This window comes from Talpa europaea (genome assembly GCF_964194135.1).
Source record: "Talpa europaea genome assembly, chromosome: 5".
In the NCBI taxonomy this organism is placed as follows: domain Eukaryota; kingdom Metazoa; phylum Chordata; class Mammalia; order Eulipotyphla; family Talpidae; genus Talpa; species Talpa europaea.
The window spans coordinates 101697270-101716913 of NC_140071.1; the positions used below are offsets into that span (position 1 = coordinate 101697270).

The 19644-nt window shown below is 37.4% G+C and overlaps 1 protein-coding gene across 2 annotated transcripts in view; it reads left to right on the plus strand.

Annotated features, from left to right (window-relative positions):
• RASSF6 (Ras association domain family member 6) overlaps positions 1 to 17691 on the plus strand; it is a gene marked incomplete at both ends in the record, with an annotated part of 37791 nt that extends 20100 nt beyond the window's left edge. The window contains 9 exons of one of the 2 annotated variants that reach the window (XM_084233558.1): positions 1175 to 1253; positions 4705 to 4835; positions 8219 to 8316; positions 11612 to 11796; positions 14344 to 14445; positions 14741 to 14792; positions 17195 to 17313; positions 17425 to 17522; positions 17616 to 17691. In XM_084233558.1, coding sequence (XP_084089684.1) covers positions 1175 to 1253; positions 4705 to 4835; positions 8219 to 8316; positions 11612 to 11796; positions 14344 to 14445; positions 14741 to 14792; positions 17195 to 17313; positions 17425 to 17522; positions 17616 to 17691 — 940 coding nt within the window. The remainder of the gene's footprint in view (positions 1 to 1174; positions 1254 to 4704; positions 4836 to 8218; positions 8317 to 11611; positions 11797 to 14343; positions 14446 to 14740; positions 14793 to 17194; positions 17314 to 17424; positions 17523 to 17615) is intronic. The other variant, XM_084233559.1, reaches the window with a different exon arrangement.
• Positions 17692 to 19644: the final 1953 nt, after the last annotated feature.

The following is a 19644-nucleotide window of genomic DNA, read 5'->3' on the forward strand; positions in this document are numbered from 1 at the left end:
AGTAAATAGTTAAATGCAGCAGCAGCAAGTGACAGTGAGTTGGGGGAGGGCCATGAAGGAAGAGGGAAGAGCATCAACAAGTTCAAAGGCCTTGAGGTGAGTGAGCATGTTCCTGGGCATTCAAGGAACATCAAGGAGCTCCGCTCAGAGACTGAAAGAAAGAGCAGTGGGAATTGAGATCAAAGGTGATCAACAGAGCATATCACATTTGACCTTTGAAGTCATTGGAAGGATGTTGGCTTTTGTTCTGATTACGGGAAAATACTGGAGATTTTTGAGGAAAGGATAGAGATGATCAGGCTTACATTAAAATAATTCCTGTTGTTGCAACTGATAGCAGATACAGGGAGGATTTAGGAGACTTTGCAATAGTCCAGATGAGAGACAGTGAGTTGGGTGGGATAAGCATCTTGAGTGGGAGCAGCACAGATGGAAGGATGGAGGGTTCCCACTGTCAGATCCCACCTGCCATGAAGGAGAAGAAAACTGGGGTGCAGAGACCATTCCTGAACTGTTAGTGTATCCCTAGTGGGAAGCACAATGTCAGACACATACTGATTGCTTAAGTTGGTTAAATGTTTGGGCCTCCCTGGTGGCACAGGCGGTTGAGCACAGCACTGTGAGAATGTCCGCAGCCTCTGCAGCACAGGTTCAATCCCTTCAGGCTGGGGAGATGCCCATATGGTGCGGCAGACCTCTCCTTTCTCGCCTACTGCTCCCCTCAGCGGTGTATTTCAGTCAGTCTGCCTGTTCTGTTCCCCTCTCTGTCTCTGGTGAATCCTCTCACCCTCCTGCACATCTGGACTGCACCCCAGTTCTTGTATGCATGAATAAATAAATCTTAAAAAAAAAAAGTCAAAAAAGAATGTGAAAACAAATAGCTATCTCATGGCTGCCTTCTGTTAGAGAACTCTGACTTCATCACTGCTCCCTCCGTCAGTCATTTCCCCAACTTTATGTATTTATGAATTAAAACCGTCAATGTTTGTTGATGTCATAAGAAGGCTTTAGTTTTCAATGACCTCCATTAAGTTAAAATTACAGAATAGTAAATATTTATTGAACCATTTCTTTCTTTTTCACACTTTATGATAAAGTGTAAGCACAAGTTATTGCCTTTTACTGTTAAAAAGCCTAAAACTATATGGAACTAAATGCAATACTTTCTTTTTAGGGATGAACTTAATTCTTTATTGAAGAACTATAACATTTTTTATGGGGACCAGAAAAATCTGCATATTTTATATGGACAGGTAAGCACATCAAAGAAATGTACTATAGTTTACTTTAGAAGAAAATATTCCTTTAAAAAAAGTCAGGATGAGTTTGAGTCCATAATCCAACAGCATGAACAGTCTAGGAGAAATAGGGGAATCTTTAACTTGATAATGATTTTTCTTTTTAGACACTATCACAAAATCCCAGATCTGGAACACATGACTTTCCAACCAGTTTTGCAGTAGGAAAGCATTTAAAATAATTTTAATAATGTATTTGCTTTTGAATTTAAAAACAGTATTTATCTTTTAAACACCAAGTCTACTAGAAATCTATCCCAATGTTTTCTTACCACACCAGGGCATATCTAGAAAGATGTTCACGGTGATGTCATTTCTAATGAAGAAAAATTGTGTCCACCAGTGTGGAATTGTTAAATAAATTATCACACATCTTTGGATTTAGTTAACATATTTGGACTTAATTAACATATTTGGATTTAGTTAAAATGGCTGAATTAGAATCCAGTGAATGGCCACGATGTCACAATAACACATTTTAAAATTTAGGAAACAGGGCCTCCCCGGTGGCGCAGCGGTTGAGCTCTGGGTTGCGAAGCTGCCCGCAGCCTCTGCAGCGCCTGTTCGATCCCCTGCTGCTCCCCTGCTGCTCCCCTGCTGCTCCCCTGCTGCTCCCCTGCTGCTCCCCGGCCACTGGAGAGTCCCACATGGTGCGCAGACCTCTCCTGCCACCCGCTGCTCCCCTCAGCTTAGGAAACAATTCTGAAAAGTACTGAAATTATAAAACATTTTTAGGGGTACAACAACTGATAGGCTACTGTACAAACTGAACTGATATTGTTTCCTTTAAAAATATTACCTATAGGGCCTCCCCGGTGGCGCAGCGGTTGAGCGCTGGGTTGCGAAACTGCACACGGCCTCTGAGGCGCCGGTTCGATCCCCGGCTGCTTCCCGGCCACCGGAGGAGGGTCCCACATGGCGTGCAGACCTCTCCTGCCGCCCGCTGCTCCCCTCAGCAGTGTACTTCGGTCCTTCTGCCTGCTCTGCTCTCCGCTCTGGCTCTGGTGAATTCTCTCACCCTCCCGCGCTTCTGACTGTACCCAGTGCATGTATAAACAAAACAAACAAACCAGCAAACAAATAAATAAAGCATGCCTCTATTAAAAAAAAAAAATATATTACCTATAATATTATATAGGTTTCAGGTATGTATCAGTATACATCAACATCTGCATATACTACATTATGTTCATTACTAAAAGTTTAAATCTATTCTTCACCCTAAGATTGACCCCTTTTACCAGATTTATCTTCCATTCTTTTCTTCTGACAATCATTGGTTCAGTCTTATATTCTAAATGTTTCTTTTATCTTGTTTAGTTCATTCTTATTTTGTTTCTTTATGTGCTACATATGAGTGAAATCATACAGTGTTTGTCTTTCTCCTTCTAACTTATTTCATTATGCATAACATTCTGTAAGTCCATCCACATTGTTGCAATGGCAAAAATGCATTTTTTTAATAATAAAGTGGTGTTCCCTTATGCACATATACCACATCTTCTTTATCCAATCATCTGTTGATGGGTACTTAGGGTGCTTGGCTATTGTAAGTAATACTGTGATTGCATAGAGTGCATAGATATCTTTAAATCAGCATTTTATATTCTTTAGATAAATATCAGAAGTGGATATATGGATCATATGGGATTTCCATTCTTAGTTTTTTTAGAAATTTCCATAATGCTTACAATGCACCAATTTACATTCCCACTAACTTTGTACAAGTGTTCCCTTCTCTCCACATTCATCTTACAGCACATGTCTTTTGGATAATTGTCATTTTCACAGGTGTGAGGTGATATCACATTGTATTTGTTTTCATTTTCCTAATAATAAGAGATGATGAATATTTTTTCATGTGCCTGTTGACCATCTGTATGGCTTCTTTGGAGAAGTATCCATTTAGATCCTCTGCCCATTTTTTAATAAAGTTGTTTGTTTTTTTTGTTGCAGAGTTTTATGAGTCCTTTAAGTATTTTGTATATTAACCCCTTGTCAGATATATGATTTGCAAATATCTTCTCCCTTTCGGTAGGAAGTTTTTAGTTTTTATGATAGTTTCTTTCACAGAGCAGAAGCTTTTCTGTTTGATGCAGATCCATTTGTTAATTTTTGCTTTTGGATCCCTTGTTGGGGATCAAGTGACCAACAATATCGTTGCAGTTGATATCGAGGAACATGTTATCTGTATTCTATGTATTTTGTGATTTCGGGTCTTACATTCTGATCATTATTTTCAATGTAGTGTGTGTTAGTTTCATTCTTTTGCATGTGACTATGCCCTTTTTCCAGCACCAGTTATTGAAGAGACTTTCCTTGCTTCATTTTATGCTCCTGATCATTTTTCATAAATAGTTGTCCATATATATGTAGGTTTATTTATGAACTTTCAATTTGGGTGTCTATATTTTCCAAATTTTCTATAATAATAATTCTTTAGTAATGGACTTTTATATATAAGAGAGAAAAAAATAAGATTGGAAAATATGTTCTCTGGGACTATGTTTTGACATTAATATTTATATTCACAGTATATGTTCAATCTATGCTGTGAATTTTTCTTTGCATAACATTTCCTTCTATGCTAATATTTCTAACTTACAATAAAATCTTCAGATGCTAATGACTTTTTCAAAAATATTTCTTTGTTCTGTATTTTCTATATAATTTTATAATACATTATTCATTCATTTTGGATAATAATCTTATGAGTTAAATTTTTCCTGTTCAGAAATGAGGAAAAAGTAAATCTCTCCATTGCTATTTTCCTGATTTGTAGTTTAGTTCAGTTTTTAACTCTGCTTTAATTTAAAATTAAACAGAATATGAGAATTAAACTTCCACTTAATTGAATCATAAAGTTTAGAAAGCATTTTCACATCCTATGTCCTGTGGTGATTATGACTCACTATGCTGTTTATCTCTGTTTTCAAAAATAAAAGAAAATTTCAAAGTAGAATTATTTGTAGCTAAATTAAAAAGCCAAACAATCTCACCTAAGAATTTATTGTTTTTGTCTATTAAGATATCTCACAGGGGCCTCCCTGGTGGCGCAGCAGTTGAGCACTGGGTTGAGAAACTGCCTGCAGCTTCTGCAGTGACGGTTCGATCCCTGGCCACCGGGTGAGGGTCCCACATGGCGTGCAGACCTCTCCTGCCACCCGCTGCTCCCTTCAGCAGTGTATTTCGTCCTTCTGTCTGTTCTGCTCCCTGCTTTGGCTCTGGTGAATTCTCTCACCCTCCTGCGCTTCTGACTGTACCCAGTGCTTGTATAAATAAATAAGTAAATCTTTAAAAAAAAAAAAAGATATCTCACACACTTTAGGTCTGCTTCTTCAGTTAACAATTTCACCTTCTATAAATAATACAAAAACAGTGTTGAGACCATTGATTTCTCCCCTAGACTGAAGATGGTAGTCCAGTTGTTGAAGGAATGTTGGATATTTTCTGGGGCGTTAAACGACCAATACAACTGAAAATACAAGATGAGAAACACATCCCTATGTTGAAGTCACCAGATGTCTTTTCCAAAGGGTAAGCTCTCCTTCATGTTCTTAATTCGTTAGAAGGTAATCTTCATATTCACCTTTATTATACACTCCTTTACCTTTATTGGGAGTGCTACTAACTGGTTATACATGGTCTTATTTAATTTCCCAGCAACTCTGTGAATTATGTGTTCAGAAACCAGGGCTCTAACTGGTGAGGTAATTTGTGCAAGATTCCCAGTTATCAAGAGGCAGGACTGAGCTGCCTCCTGTTTAGGGCTCCAGAGCCTACTGCTTCTCTCCTAGGAAAAGCCCTAGACAGCTTTCCTCCATTAGAAAAAGGCATGATGAAATGCAAAATTTCATTAGCTCTCGCCTGGTTACAAATAAGGGAGGATAAAATTTAAACTTCTCCCTTCTTGTAAAACAAACAGCTCTTCCTACTTTCTGGAGACTTTATTCTATATGATTGTCCTGATTATGTTTAGCAGGACACAGAAAAATGCATTTGATGCTCAATAAATGCATCAAACAGTTCTCTGTGTAGTTGTGTTAAATTTTTTCCCCTTTCAATTCTTAGAAAAAGTAATATTCACAGAAGGAATAATAGGAATAATTTTTTTTGTTTTCTTCATTTCTGCCTTTTCCCATTTTAATCTCTCTCTCTCTCTCTCTCTCTCTCTCCCCCCCCTCTCTCTTTCTCTATTAGTTTTGATTAATTAGCCAAGAATCCTTTGTGGGAACCAGCTGTACACTCAGCAGGAAGGTGAAGCATATTCGGATGGCTGGTCCCTTGTCTCTGGATTCCTAGCAGGTTACATAGGCAGCTAAGGTGCGACTCTGTTTTAATCCAAGCCTAGGCACCCATTTTGGCTTCCATTTTTAAGGTGACCTACATTAAAATTCTGACCTTTAAATGTAGTGGTATAAAGAAATGGACTATTCCCTCATTCTGTAAAAACTTCTCTCATGTCGCCTTCCCCATACTGGATTTCTGTGAGAACAACCTCTACTTCTGCTTTTACAAGATCACAGATTTGATGTCTCCAGCAAGAGGATGCAGAGTAAAGGATGTGAAAGTTCTATACTTAGCTGCTGGAAGGGCTGTACTTTTGTGTCTTTCAGTACACCCTTTGAATCTTCAGTTTGTTGTGGTAACTTTAGTTATCTTTGAAATAAGTCACACTGAGTCAGTTTAATAGAAGTGGTAGAGCTTAAAATTGAATCAGTTTGTTTATGATGTGACCACTTGGGATCTTTTATATAAAGAAGCAATTCTGTAGGCAGACCTTGATCCCTCATACCTGGTTCAAGTATTTTGCTTTGGAAATTTTTCACACAAAAAAATAAACAGCCTTATTGAGGTTTTATATGCATGTACCAGTTTTCATTTCTGTTTGTAAGGTCTTTTCAAAGTCTGCTTTGGAACATTTTGTGCAACTCATGGGAGGAAGAAGGACATTATAGAAACTGGACAGGTGTACATTTGAATACCATCAATAGTCTTTTGCCTTTCTTATAGGACAGGTAGAGAATTGACCCCATTCTATGTGACCACATTCTATTTGTATATCAAATTTCTACTTCCTTTTTATTTTGCAACTCATTAGAAAACTTCCCTTTAGCTTAAATTTGCTAATGGCATACATCCTGAAACTTGGTCAGAGCAATACAAATAATCCCCACTGAGGCACGTAGAACTATTTGACATTACGTAAAGTTCTCACCAATTACTTTTGAAAACTGAGAGGAAATACCCACAAGCTTAAGCATGTTCACGGTTGTATGGTAGCACTTCAGGTTACATAATCCAGAGCTGCTTTCTGCTCTGATGGTAGAGTGGCAACAACTCCACACACTCTCTTTTGAATGTGTTTGTCTCCCTATATTTATGTGATGCCACTGAACTGTAAGAGGGTGAAACCAGTGTCAAATCTCCCAAATCATGGCACCACTAGTCTGGCTTTCTAGTTTTTGCCTTTTGTTGATATTTTGTCTACACCATCATTCCTGTGATAAATCTCACTTATTTACTTCATAGAATTATTGAGAGTCAGTGTTATAAAAGTTGTCAAAAGACTTCAAAGGAATTCAGAGATCAAGGAAGAAAAGGATCATGTTTATTCATATTTGCTACCACTAGTATTGATAAGCATGTTTGTACTACCACTGATACTAGGTACACTATCACTGCAAATTCCCTATGGATGAGTATTTGTAGTTATAAGGAAGATAGATAAATGATATGAAGGAGACCCTTAGGAGAACTAACACTGTCCCAGCTAAAGTATCCTTTAACCTAGAGAGATTCAGGAATATCTTGTATCTCTAAAGGTTTCTGACTCATTGTAAAATGGATACAGATGGTGGCATTTATGATGAGGATAACAATGAAGATGAGGATGACTGTGATAATTTTTAACACATATTAATTACTTTGTATTCATTGGGTACTGTCTCAAGAATTTTATACAAATTAGCTCATTTAATCCTCTCAACAACTTTATCCTACCTCATGCAATTATTGTCCCCATTTTATGGACAGGGACACTAAGGCACAGAGAAGATAAGTAACTTATCCAAGGCCATATAAATAGAGATGAGTGTTGGTCTAGCTGATAAAAATAAATAGTTGTTTGGTTTTATTTATTGTGTGCATTAGCATGTGTTTGGTTATTAGCCTATAAAAGATAATTCTCATACTCTATCTTCCTTTGTAGATTGCTTTCTGCATAGTAGATATGCAGCATATCTTATTAATTTAGAGCTACTCTAGCTAACAATGCTTTGAATACAAAAAGGAACCCAATGCATATTAGCAAAACAAAGGTTTTTGTATCCATACTCTAAGAGCATTGTGGAAAATCTGAACAACAACGGCTTTATATTGGTTTCTACTATTTCTGTTTACATACGTTTTACAGAATCATCTAACCGTGCTTTTTAGCTTGTAACTGAATCATTGTATCAAGATATGTTCGAATAAAGTATTTATTTATTTATTAAATATTTATTTATTTATGCATACAAGAACTGAGTGTCGGGTCAGAGGTGTGGGGGGTGAGAGGATTCACCAGAGACAGAGTGGGAAACAGAACAGGCAGATTGACTGAAGCACACTGCTGAGAGGAGCACCGGGCAAGACAGGAGAAGTCTGCTGTGCCATATGGGTAGCATCCTGGCTGGGGATCGAGCTTCATAGTGCTGAGATTTAATCCCTTGCACCACCAGGGAGACCCTAAATAAAGTATTTAAAACCCATGCTGACCATTCTGCTATAAATATAATTTTAATAATATCATAAAATTGTTATAATTTAAGGTGCTATGTCTGCCTACATAGGTCCACAGTGCTATATTAATACTATAAATCTGAAAATGATCATAAGCCTCATCATGTATGCCATTTACAAAATGTTTTACTTTTCAGGAGAATGACACGCTGGGGGGAATTTGATGATCTTTATCACATCAGTGATTTGGACAGGACCCAGATTCCAGTGTCTGAAGCAACAAATTCCCAGGAAGGTTAGTATCAAACTCTTATTGATGGGGAGACATTTTTTAATTAATGTGAAACATGAATCTAAAATGTTTCTCTGAAATTTAATATTTTACAGAAACTGCTTAATAGTATATTTATATCTTTATAGTTTCTTAGGAACACATTCACTTAGGCCACTACAGTATTGCTATGATGTTTAAGAACTACTTTGCTATATAAAGGTATGATTTCCTTAAATTACAAGTCACTGATCTACTAGCTTAGGAAAAACTAATGGTTTAAATAAAGTTTATAGACATAAAATTGTTCAATATTTTCCCCAAAGATTAGGATCATTTATTATACTCAGTAGCTTGTTTTGTTAGACCAAGACTCTCAGTTAATTTTTCTTTCATTTATTTTAGGCAGAAAGGTCAGTTTTTTTGTTTAACTGAAGTTTTATACCACTGTAGGGAGCTATTACTCTCAAAGCTTCCCAAACACAGCCTCAGGTCACCCTTGCAAGCCTTTCTTCTCTACACAAGAGCTGAGCACATCCATTTTATTCAATAACTATTTGTGTAAACTGTACTAAATGAACCAAGACACTCAGTGGAACAATGTTTACATTAGTAAACAAAATAAATTCAACTCTCAAAATCTTATATAACTTAATATGCAACTACAATGCCAGGTACAAATGTATACATTCATCTCATAGATATTTTTCTGAACACTTAATACTGTACTGTGCTTTGTGTTGGATTCTGCAAATACAAAGATCAGTAAAACAATCTCTTTCTTACCAAGCAGATTCATTGAGGTGGGGAAAATAGATGAATAAATAACTACTTAGAACTAACTATAACCAATGTAAAATAAATAATACTAGCAATACTGATTGCCTATTAATAAGTATCATCACTTTTTATCAAATTAAATATCTCAGTAGTCTTAGGCTTCCAATATTTAAGTGTTTTAAAAAAGTACTTAAAAGTGTCAACATAATCCTCAAACTTCATTTGTGGTTCTGCTTATGATAGTATGTTAAATAAGACACTCTGAAGACTCTTATTGCTACAAAACAACTGTATCCACTATAAACCATGTTTTTAATATTTTGTTTTCAGAAATTAAGGGAAAATATTAAGTCTTCTCCATAAAAACAAGCTAATATACCAGTAAAATCCTGAGACCAAGGCAGAAGGTTTTGAATTAAAAGCAAACATGAAAACTGGTCTGATCTGGGGGATTAGTTAACTCTGAGTCAGGAACTATGCCTCAGACCTACTACAAAGTAGGAGAACTGGGGCGGGGGACTGGAAAAGTGTTTTGGGGGCGTGATGGTAAGGAGGGAAAAAGAGAAGGCAAGATAAGATCCACAGATTTCAACAGAGTCCCACTGGAGTTGGTTTTTAAAACAAATCAAGATCCACTGAACTAGAGGTTTATCCTAAAGAGACTATTTTAAGAATCCAAGTGTTAGATGCTGATCTTGAAGCACCAGGGAACTGAGTAGAAATCATGAAGTTAGGTGCCATTTCAAAGGTCAAGGGAAAAATTCACTACATTTGAAAGATTAGGAGAAGATTCAGCACTGGTAATTGCATATAAATGATTGTTTTGTTTTGTTTTGTTTTTAAGATTTATTTATTCATTTATACAGGTACTGGGTACAGTCAGAAGCACGGGAGGGTGAGAGAATTCACCAGAGCCAGAGCAGGGAGCAGAGCAGGCAGAAGGACCAAAGTACACTGCTGAGGGGAGCAGCGGGCGGCAGGAGAGGTCTGCGCACCATTTGGGACCCTCCTCCAGTGGCCAGGGAGCAGTCGGGGATCGAACCGGTGCTGCAGAGGCTGTGGTCAGCTTCGCAACCCAGCGCTCAAAGCTGGGCCACCGGGGAGGCCCTGCATAGAAATAATTGTTTCTCAAAAAAACAATACATTTATCTGTATGGATATAATAAATAAAGCACATCTCCTCATTCTTCAATTTAACTTACTAAAGATATTGCATAAATGTGAGCAATCATACATGATTTTAATAACCTCTATATTCCCATTCTGTCTTTTTAATTCATCAATAAATGCATTTTACTTGATAAATATTTATATAACATTGCTTCTCAGAAGAAGCAGAGATAGTCGAGTCACTCTATTTTTGTTTTTTTTTTAAAGTTTTTTTTTTTTTTTTAAAGATCTATTTATTTTATTTATTTATACAAGCACTGGGTACAGTCAGAAGCACGGGAGGGTGAGAGAATTCACCAGAGCCAGAGCGGGGAGCAGAGCAGGCAGACTGACAAAGTACACTGCTGAGGGGAGCAGCGGGTGGCAGGAGAGGTCTGCGCGCCATGTGGGACCCTCCTCCCGTGGCCGGGGAGCAGCCGGGGATCGAACCGGTGCTGCAGAGGCTGCGGGCAACTTTGCAACCCAGCGCTCAACCGCTGCGCCACCGGGGAGGCCCTCGAGTCACTCTATTTGATGGAGTTGTTTCAGTCATTTACCTAAAAGAGAAATCTGCTTGAACAGCATGTATTGAATTTAGCTAACCAATGAAAAATGCTAGTTCCTATGATATGTGACATTCATAGTTGTACCAATGATGGTGTTAGAATGATAATGAAATTACAAGTGTTGTTGCTAAAAGTCTAAATATGAGGCATGGAATCTTGTATTTTACATGGATTTACAAGTTGATTTTCACATAAATTATACCAGCCCAGGAGCTGCTGATTATTGAGATGAGGGTGAGGGGTCATGTTCCTGGGGTGTGATATTACCAAGCTGGGCTCAGACTGAGCAAGGGTATCCAGCTGACTTTACGTTCATGAGCCTACAACTTCCAATGTTTTGTTATTTTTTTAGATCTCCTACACTGTCTTTACAACAATGTAGATTCTATAACATGATGTTCCTTCCAATATTCCCTTATTCTCTTATGGCCTTTTGACATCTCTTATATCATAGTCCTTCCTATTAATCATTTGAAAATACTCATCAAAACACAGGGAAATGCCAATATTTTGACACCAAACATAACATAAAAATCTATTTGTATTTATTAAGCTCTACTACTGGAGAAAGATGAACTATCTTGTGCTTACTTGATGATACACAAATTACAATAGAAAATTATTTAAAGTCTGAATAAAGTGGAACACAAATGCCACCAGAGGAATCTAGTCTTATGAACATTGTTGTTTTCTCAAAGTTTAAAAGCATTATTATCCATTGTTTAGTTACATATTTACTTGTTAAACACCTTACATAAATCCACCCAGGATGCAAAGAGGTGGGCAGCTGAATGATACTGGTTTATAATCTTTATTCTTCCCAGATTATTTATTTTATCACAGCAACACTCTCAAGCCTATTGCAGAACAAGAGCCAGAATCCCCATTGCTCTATAGAACCATGAGTGAAGCAACCCTGGTGGGAAAAAGGATGAAGCCTATAATCATGGGCAGAAAAGACAAACAGAACCACAGGGCCTCTATTAATGGACATTTTTACAACCATGAAGTGAGTATAATCCCATTGTCATTTCAAATAGTATCCCTTTTGCTAATGATACTGCTCAATCCAGCTTGCATTTAAAAATTGTGGTAGTATAGGGTCTCACTGGTGGCACAGGCGGTTGAGCACCCGAGAATCCCACATGGTGCAGCAGACCTCTCCTGTCTCGCCCGCTGCTCCCCTCAGCAGTGTATTTCGTCAGTCTGCCTGTTCTGTTCCGCGCTCTGTCTCTGGTGAATCCTCTCACCCTCCCGCGAATCTGGCCTGTACCCATGTTCTTATATAAAAATAAATAAATCTTTTTTAAAAATTGTGGTAGTATACATAATGCTCATTGATTCCTCTATAGGTTGGATAGTAAGCTATTGATTTTTAATGAATTACCATTATTCACTAAAACAATCCTACGAAGTAGGCACCACTAGTTGCCCAACTTTAAATATGAGTTGAGGTTAACAGAGGTTCAGCAATTTGTTTTAGGTCACTGCTTTTAAGTAGCAACTCTGAAACTGAACCCAGACTTGTCTGACTCCATAATCCAAGTTTTTAACCAACAACCAATAAAATGGGTGAACTCTAAGTGACAGACCCTGTGCCAACCATGGAAACATAAAGATGACTCATTTGATGTATCTGCCGTGGAGCAGATGTGTCTACCATGGAGCTCAGGGCTTGGGTAAAAAATGCAATGTAACGGCAAATGAAATAAAGTAAGTGCTACAATTGATATTGGTTCAAAGTACCTCTGGGTATTAGCATTTATTTATTTTTTTTTTAAAGATTTATTTATACAAGCACTGGGTACAGTCAGAAGCGCAGGAGGGTGAGAGAATTCACCAGAGCCAGAGCAGGGAGAAGAACAGGCAGATAGCTAGAGGACACTGCTGAGGGGAGCAGCAGGCGCTGCAGGAGAGGTCTGCGTGCCATGTGGGACCCTTGCCGGCAGCCCGGGATCGAACCAGCACTGCAGAGGCTGCGGGCAGCTTCTCAGCCCAGCACTCAACCACTGCTCCACCAGGGAGGCCCCTGGATATTAGCATTTAAATAAAAGAATCAGGGCCTCCCCGGTGGCGCAGCGGTTGAGCGCTGGGTTGCGAAGCTGCTCGCGGCCTCTGCGGCGCCGGTTCGATCCCCGGCTGCTCCCCGGCCACCAGAGGAGGGTCCCGCATGGCGCGCAGACCTCTCCTGCCGCCCGCTGCTCCCCTCAGCAGTGTACTTCGGTCCTTCTGCCTGCTCTGCTCCCCGCTCTGGCTCTGGTGAATTCTCTCACCCTCCCGCGCTTCTGGCTGTACCCAGTGCATGTATAAACAAAACAAACAAACAAACAAATAAATAAAGCATGCCTCTATTTTAAATAAATAAATAAATAAATAAATAAAAGAATCAGTCATTTTTGTCACAGTCCCTTTCAAGTCTCATACATTATACGCCTATCTTTTGATGCAAGTATAGCTGGTGAATAGATATAATTTGTATTCTGATGTTTCACTTAGTGTATGTTATATTTACATGTGCATTTGTATAGTATTTGTAAGACATTCCACTTTGCCAAAAATAAGAAAACCTTTTATCTAGTGTCAAAAATTTTTCATGACATGTAATTTTACAATCATTCAACCATTCACTTAAATATTTTTTTTTTAAAGATTTATTTTATTTTTGGGGCCTCCCCTGTGGCATAGCAGTTGAGCGCTGGGTTGCGAAGCTGCCCGCAGCCTCTGCAGCGCCCGTTCGATCCCCAGCTGCTCCCCGGCCACCGGAGGAGGGTCCCACATGGCACACAGACCTCTCCTGCCTCCCGCTGCTCCCCTCAGCAGTGTACTTCGGTCCTTCTGCCTGCTCTGCTCCCTGCTCTGGCTCTGGTGAATTCTCTCACCCTCCCGCGCTTCTGACTGTACCCAGTGCTTGTATAAGTAAATAAATAAATCTTAAAAAAAAAAATTATTTAATTTTTATTTATTTATACATACAAGAGCTGGGGTGTAGGCCAGAGGTGAGGGAGGGGAAGGAGAATGGTGGTGGGAGGATTCACCAGAGACAGAGCAGGGAGCAGAACAGGCAAATCTACTGAAATACACTGCTGAGAGAAGCAGCAGGCAAGACAGGAGAGGTCTGCTGCACCATGTAGGCTGCTCCCTGGACAGCCATGGATCGAACTCATGCTGCAGTGGCTGGGGATAGTTTGATAGCGTGGTCTTTAACCCCTGTACCACCAAGGAGACCCCCCTCTTTTCTTTTTGATAATACCCACTCTAAGTGGGATGGCGTGATATTTGATTGTGGGTTTGATTTGTATTTTCCTTCATGATGTAATGATAAACACCTTTCAGTGCATCTGGCCATCTGTATATCTTATTTGGTAAAATGTTTATTTACTGATATTTGTACCTAACTTAGTCTAAAAACACAACAACAAAAACAGCAAAACAAGATAATTTTTTAAGTTGATAATTCTGATTTTTTTGCCCATAAAAAGGTCAGGTTCAGGATAATGACTCTTGTTTGTTTGATATAATTCTAAGGACTTATATAACAATCCTTTTTTTTTCCTAGACATCAATTTTCACTCCAGTCTTTGGTTCAGAAACTAAGGTCAGAATAAACAGTAACATGAGTACTGAAGAAGTAATAAAACAACTTCTAAAAAAATTTAAGGTAATCTTTATTTAAAATGATCTATATAAATATCTGGCATATAATTTAACTCTAGACACATATATGTCTGTGAACATATATGTCCTCTGAAATAGACCTACAAATATGTCAGTTAGTTCTGAAGACTTTTTCCTATGTATAACAACTTTCAGTAATTATGCCCTGAGAAATTATATTATTCCTGGGGATCAGGGAAGGTTTAACGTCTGAAAGTGAAAAATGGAACCTAATTCCACTAGCTTAGAAAGTATCTTATGACAAGGAATTAATGTCTGTTTATTTATTACATTGACAGATTGAAAATAGCGCCCAGGATTTTGCACTTTACATTATTTTTTCAACAGGAGGTAAGAAAGTTTGATCACCCTTTTTCCATGACTCCAGTGCGTTATTGTTTGTTTTCTTACTACCGAAAGACAAAAAATAGTTCACCTCATTACGTAGAAGAAAGGGATGAAGGGGGGAGGAAGGATGAGAGGGACTGTTTTAGAATAACCTTAAGAATAAGGGATCCGGACCTCCCCTGTGGCGCAGCGGTTGAGCGCTGGGTTGCGAAGCTGCCCTTAGCCTCTGCAGCGCAGGTTTGACCCATGGCTGCTCCCCGGCCACCTGAGGAGGGTCCCACATGGCACACAGACCTCTCCGGCCGCCCGCTGCTCCCCTCAGCAGTGTACTTCGGTCCTTCTGCCTGCTCTGCTCCCTGCTCTGGCTCTGGTGAATTCTCTCACCCTTCCACGCTTCTGACTATACCCAGTGCTTGTATAAACAAATAACAAACAAACAAGTAAATAAATAAAACATGCCTCTATTAAAAAAAAAGAATAAGGGATCCTAGGAGAGTTTATAATACAAAAGAACTTGTTAGCTAGACATTAAATTATCTGAATGGCTATCAGAGCCCTTGAGAACCCAGTGAGGGTTTCAGGAATTATTGGAATTTAAGTTTTCACTGACTTCTGTACTTCTTCCGTTTTGGCTTTCCCGTCGCACCTCAGCTCTTACTGGAATCACAATTGCTTACCGTTTCTCTCTGAACTTGTTACTGCATCTTTCTGAGCAATGTCCAACAAGCTGTTAGGGGCGTTACCTCCTCAGTAAACAAAACATTCATAACTTGGTGGTGGGGGTAAAGGATTAGATGTAGGATACTGGGAAGACACTAATGCAGGTTGGTAGGAGCAGGGAGTTAAAGAGAGATTAAAGAAAACCTAAGGCAAAGCCAAAATGAAATTTTTGTAAACCTTACAATTGAAAAAATGTAAATGTTTAATTTAGTAAAAATTAGGTTATAATTTGTGTTAGAATGTTTAAGCCCAGAAATTAAATAGAATAAAATAATACATTTTGATGCCAGAATATGAAAGCTGGGTCTCCAAATACACAAAATTAAAATCCGTGTAAATTGAAAACCTTATGGAAGAAATATATAAATTTTTGAAAATTCTAGAAGATACACATATGTGTGTATATATATATATATATACATGTAAATACACAGCTCTAGGTATGTACATATATCTGTAATAGGTAGATTGTAAAGAATAGAAGATAAAAATCATTTACATTGTCAAAGATTTCTTGCATAATGGTAATAAAACGACAACCAATGCTACAAAAATAGAAAAAAGTATGATAAAGCAATTCAAAGAATCACAAATTAAAATAATCAGTAAACATGTTTAGGAAAAGCATTAAACTCAAGGAAATAAAATATCCTGTGAAGTGCAATTTCAAGCTACAATGCAGATTATCTTGCATTTAGTCAGATTGGCAAAACATTTTTGAATGATTCTCTGTGGCTGCCATGGACAAAAGTAAAAAGATATTTTTATTTAATTCTGGTGAAAACATAATTGTCTGCTTTTTTGGAACTCATTTTAGCAATATTTACTATTTGCAGTATATATACTGTGAATAATATAATATATAATATATATATATTACATATAATATATATAGCCTTTGGCCCAAACCATCCCCTAATAAGAATCAATTTTACAAAAACAACAACAATAAAAGACTTTTCCTAAAGGTTTTTGTTCAATGACAAAAATATAAAGACAAACTCACCCATTACAGGGGAAGGATTGAATATGTAATTATAATGCAGTCATTAAATTGAATGAGCTAGATTTATGCCTGTTGAAATGAGGGAATTCCATGTAATGCATGTATTAGATGAAAAGTGCAAGATGCCTAAAGATGTTTGTAATAAGCTCCCATTATCATGGCTGAAAGACTGAATGCCACAAATATGTGAAATAATAAAAATAACAACCTTCTAATATCAAAAACATTCTGATAAGGAAGAACCAAGGATTGACTATCAGGAGAGAGAAAGAATTGTGGATAATGACAAAGTTTTGGATCTGAGCAACTGGAAAGATTGAATCATATGAACCAAGCTAGGAAAGAATATTTTTTGAATAAATGAGTGAAAAATTATAATAAAGGGCTTTAATGGGGCTGGAGATTTGTTAGAGCTCACTCACCAAAGGGAAGGTTGAATTCTTTGAGATATAGCTACAGTGAACCTTCGAGGATAGCAAAAGAAAGAAGTCCGTTTTCAGTTCATTTAAACATGTTTAATTCCAACTTACTTTTTAAGTGAATACCTGTGGTTAGGTTTTGGTGTTTTGAATTAGATCTTTCAAAAAAAAACTAAAGAAAGAAAATAAATGCATAAGTTAATCATTCTTTTTCTCTAGAATGGACTCCTGATTGAAGTTGATCTTGTTTTCATTCGTAGAGCAAAAACGACTGAAGAAGACAGACATTCCACTCCTGCACAGGCTGATCCAGGGACCTTCCAAAATGAATGCCCGCATTTTCCTCATGGATAAAGATGCAGAAGAAATTAGCAGTGATGTATGAATTCCAGCATCCTTAATCTGCCTTTGCTTCCTCCCAACTCAGCACCTCTCACGTAAATGCTCTGCTTTCTTTCATGTTTCATTTTGTTTTCTTTTTTCTTCTCAGGTGGCTCAGTACATTAACTTTCATTTTTCTCTACTGGAAGCAATCCTTCAAAGATTAAATGAAGAAGAAAGAAGAGAGATTCAAAAAACAAAATTAAAGTAAGTCAATAGCATGCAACCTGAGTTGTTGGTCCTTTTAATGTAAAAAATATGTCCATTTTTTAATACTCTTTTTCCCCTTCTCTTTTGCAGATTCTCAAATGAAAAGGCTTTTATACTGCATTGTCTTCAAAGGAAATATATAGTAAAAACAGAGACGACAGTTTAGCTGTACAGCTCATTATTGGTGAAACACTTCAAAACTAGAGATGTTAACTATTTAATTAGTGTGTACATTCTATACTTGAACTTGAATCTACAGAAAGTTGAATGCTGAAATACATAGGTGAACTAGAATCTGTAGAAAAGTGAATGTTGAAAAGGCTTGTCTCTCTTTGAAGTAATAGCATTAACTAGGGTTCAGAGTTGGACTGAAATGAGCTGGCATTTATTTCAGTAACTGAAATACGCTTGGATACCATGTATTCCAAATAATTTTTATAGTAAAATGCTCAATGAACTTGAATGGCAACTTCATATATCCAAACAGTTTAAACTTCTTTTAGCTTGAACTGTGAAAAGAACTGAAATATGATCAACCAACTCTCAGAAATGATTCAAAAGTAAAAAAAGCTGCAAACTCTTAAAAAGTACATGCTCTCCTCTCTGATGGTGACAGATATTTTACAGATCCTCGAAAATTCTAGCATTTTCATTAAATCTAGGTCTCTATATGGATAGGGAACTATTGGTCATCTGTAACATCAGAGTTCTCTGCCTTTTGGGATAGAAAATGTTATAGATTCTGTTAAGCAATTCAAACTGTAGTTTTCTCAATATGGGTCCTTTTTTCAAATGTGCTCTTAAGCATTTTTTTTTGATCAGTTGAACTAGTTTTATTTTCATAAACATATATACCACAGAATTCAATGAAGATGGTGTAATTGTAGCAACTAGTTTTATTTTCCCAAATACATGTACCATTTAATATATTTCACCAACTAGGACAAGACTTGGGCCTCAGTAATCATTTGTTGCTGTATGTATAAGACAATGCAAAGTTATTATAGCTGAAGCTAGGCAAGGAATTAGGAGCTCTGTCCTTTTCTCTAGTATAACTCTTTCTAAGGACAACTCACAAGGTGCTTACAGTCTGCTAAACCAATTTGAAAAAACATTGAAAATGCCAGATATACCATTTGTGCTTTTATTTGTGAACTCTATATATTAAAATGGAGTTTTATGCAACATTCTTCATATTCTCTTATGTGTTTCTCATAATCATTGTATTAAATAGTTTGATATTACATAGTTTGTATGTAATAAACTCGGAAGAATATAAAAATTAAAATAGGACTCATATTTAAGGCAAATATAGTCAGTGTCACTAAAACCTAAACTGAATAAAAGTTAAATTATGCTGTAATCATTTTCAGCTCTAGAAAGTCTTTTGAGTAAAACAGAGGTTTGCATCTTTATCCTTGTATCTATCAATTTTAGAAAATTAATCTTAAATATATGAAAATATACAAAATAAGTAAGAAAAATACCAAACTTTGGATTGGGTGGAGTAGAAGGATAAGTCAGATGATATAAAAAGTAAAATCTCAAAGAAATACAAATTCTTTATGTGAAAAATAAACAGAACAGTGATAAACTGTATTAGTCTGTGTCCAATCAGGAGACAGCAATCACATAGTAATTTAAATGGGAAGTGTCATATAAGAATTATTAAGCTGCAATGGGAGAATAATAAAGATGGAAAGTGACATCAAAGGGATATCCTAAAGGTGAGGGAGAGTACCCAGAAAGGAAAATTTTAGAATGAGGGGTTCAGAATCTAGTGAAGATGGTGTGATTGTAGCCCAGTGGGTACAGCCTAGGGCAGGGTGGAACAACCCTGATTGGTCCAGCTGAGGTAGGAAGCAGATGGGCAGGGAGACTTAGGGTTTTGCGGTTTTGCTGGAGGTATAAGACCCAGATACCATAGTGTCTGTATGTGGAGGTCTGCAGTAAACAAAGTTGGGGGACCTCTCTAAGGACATACTAAGTTGAGAAGGTGGAGAGAAGAGTGACTTGAGCTAGGGCAGAGGCCAGCACTGGGGCTCTATGCAATGCCATCACACACTAAATCAAAAGTTGAATAAGAGGATAGAGAACAACTGCTAGAAAACACAACATC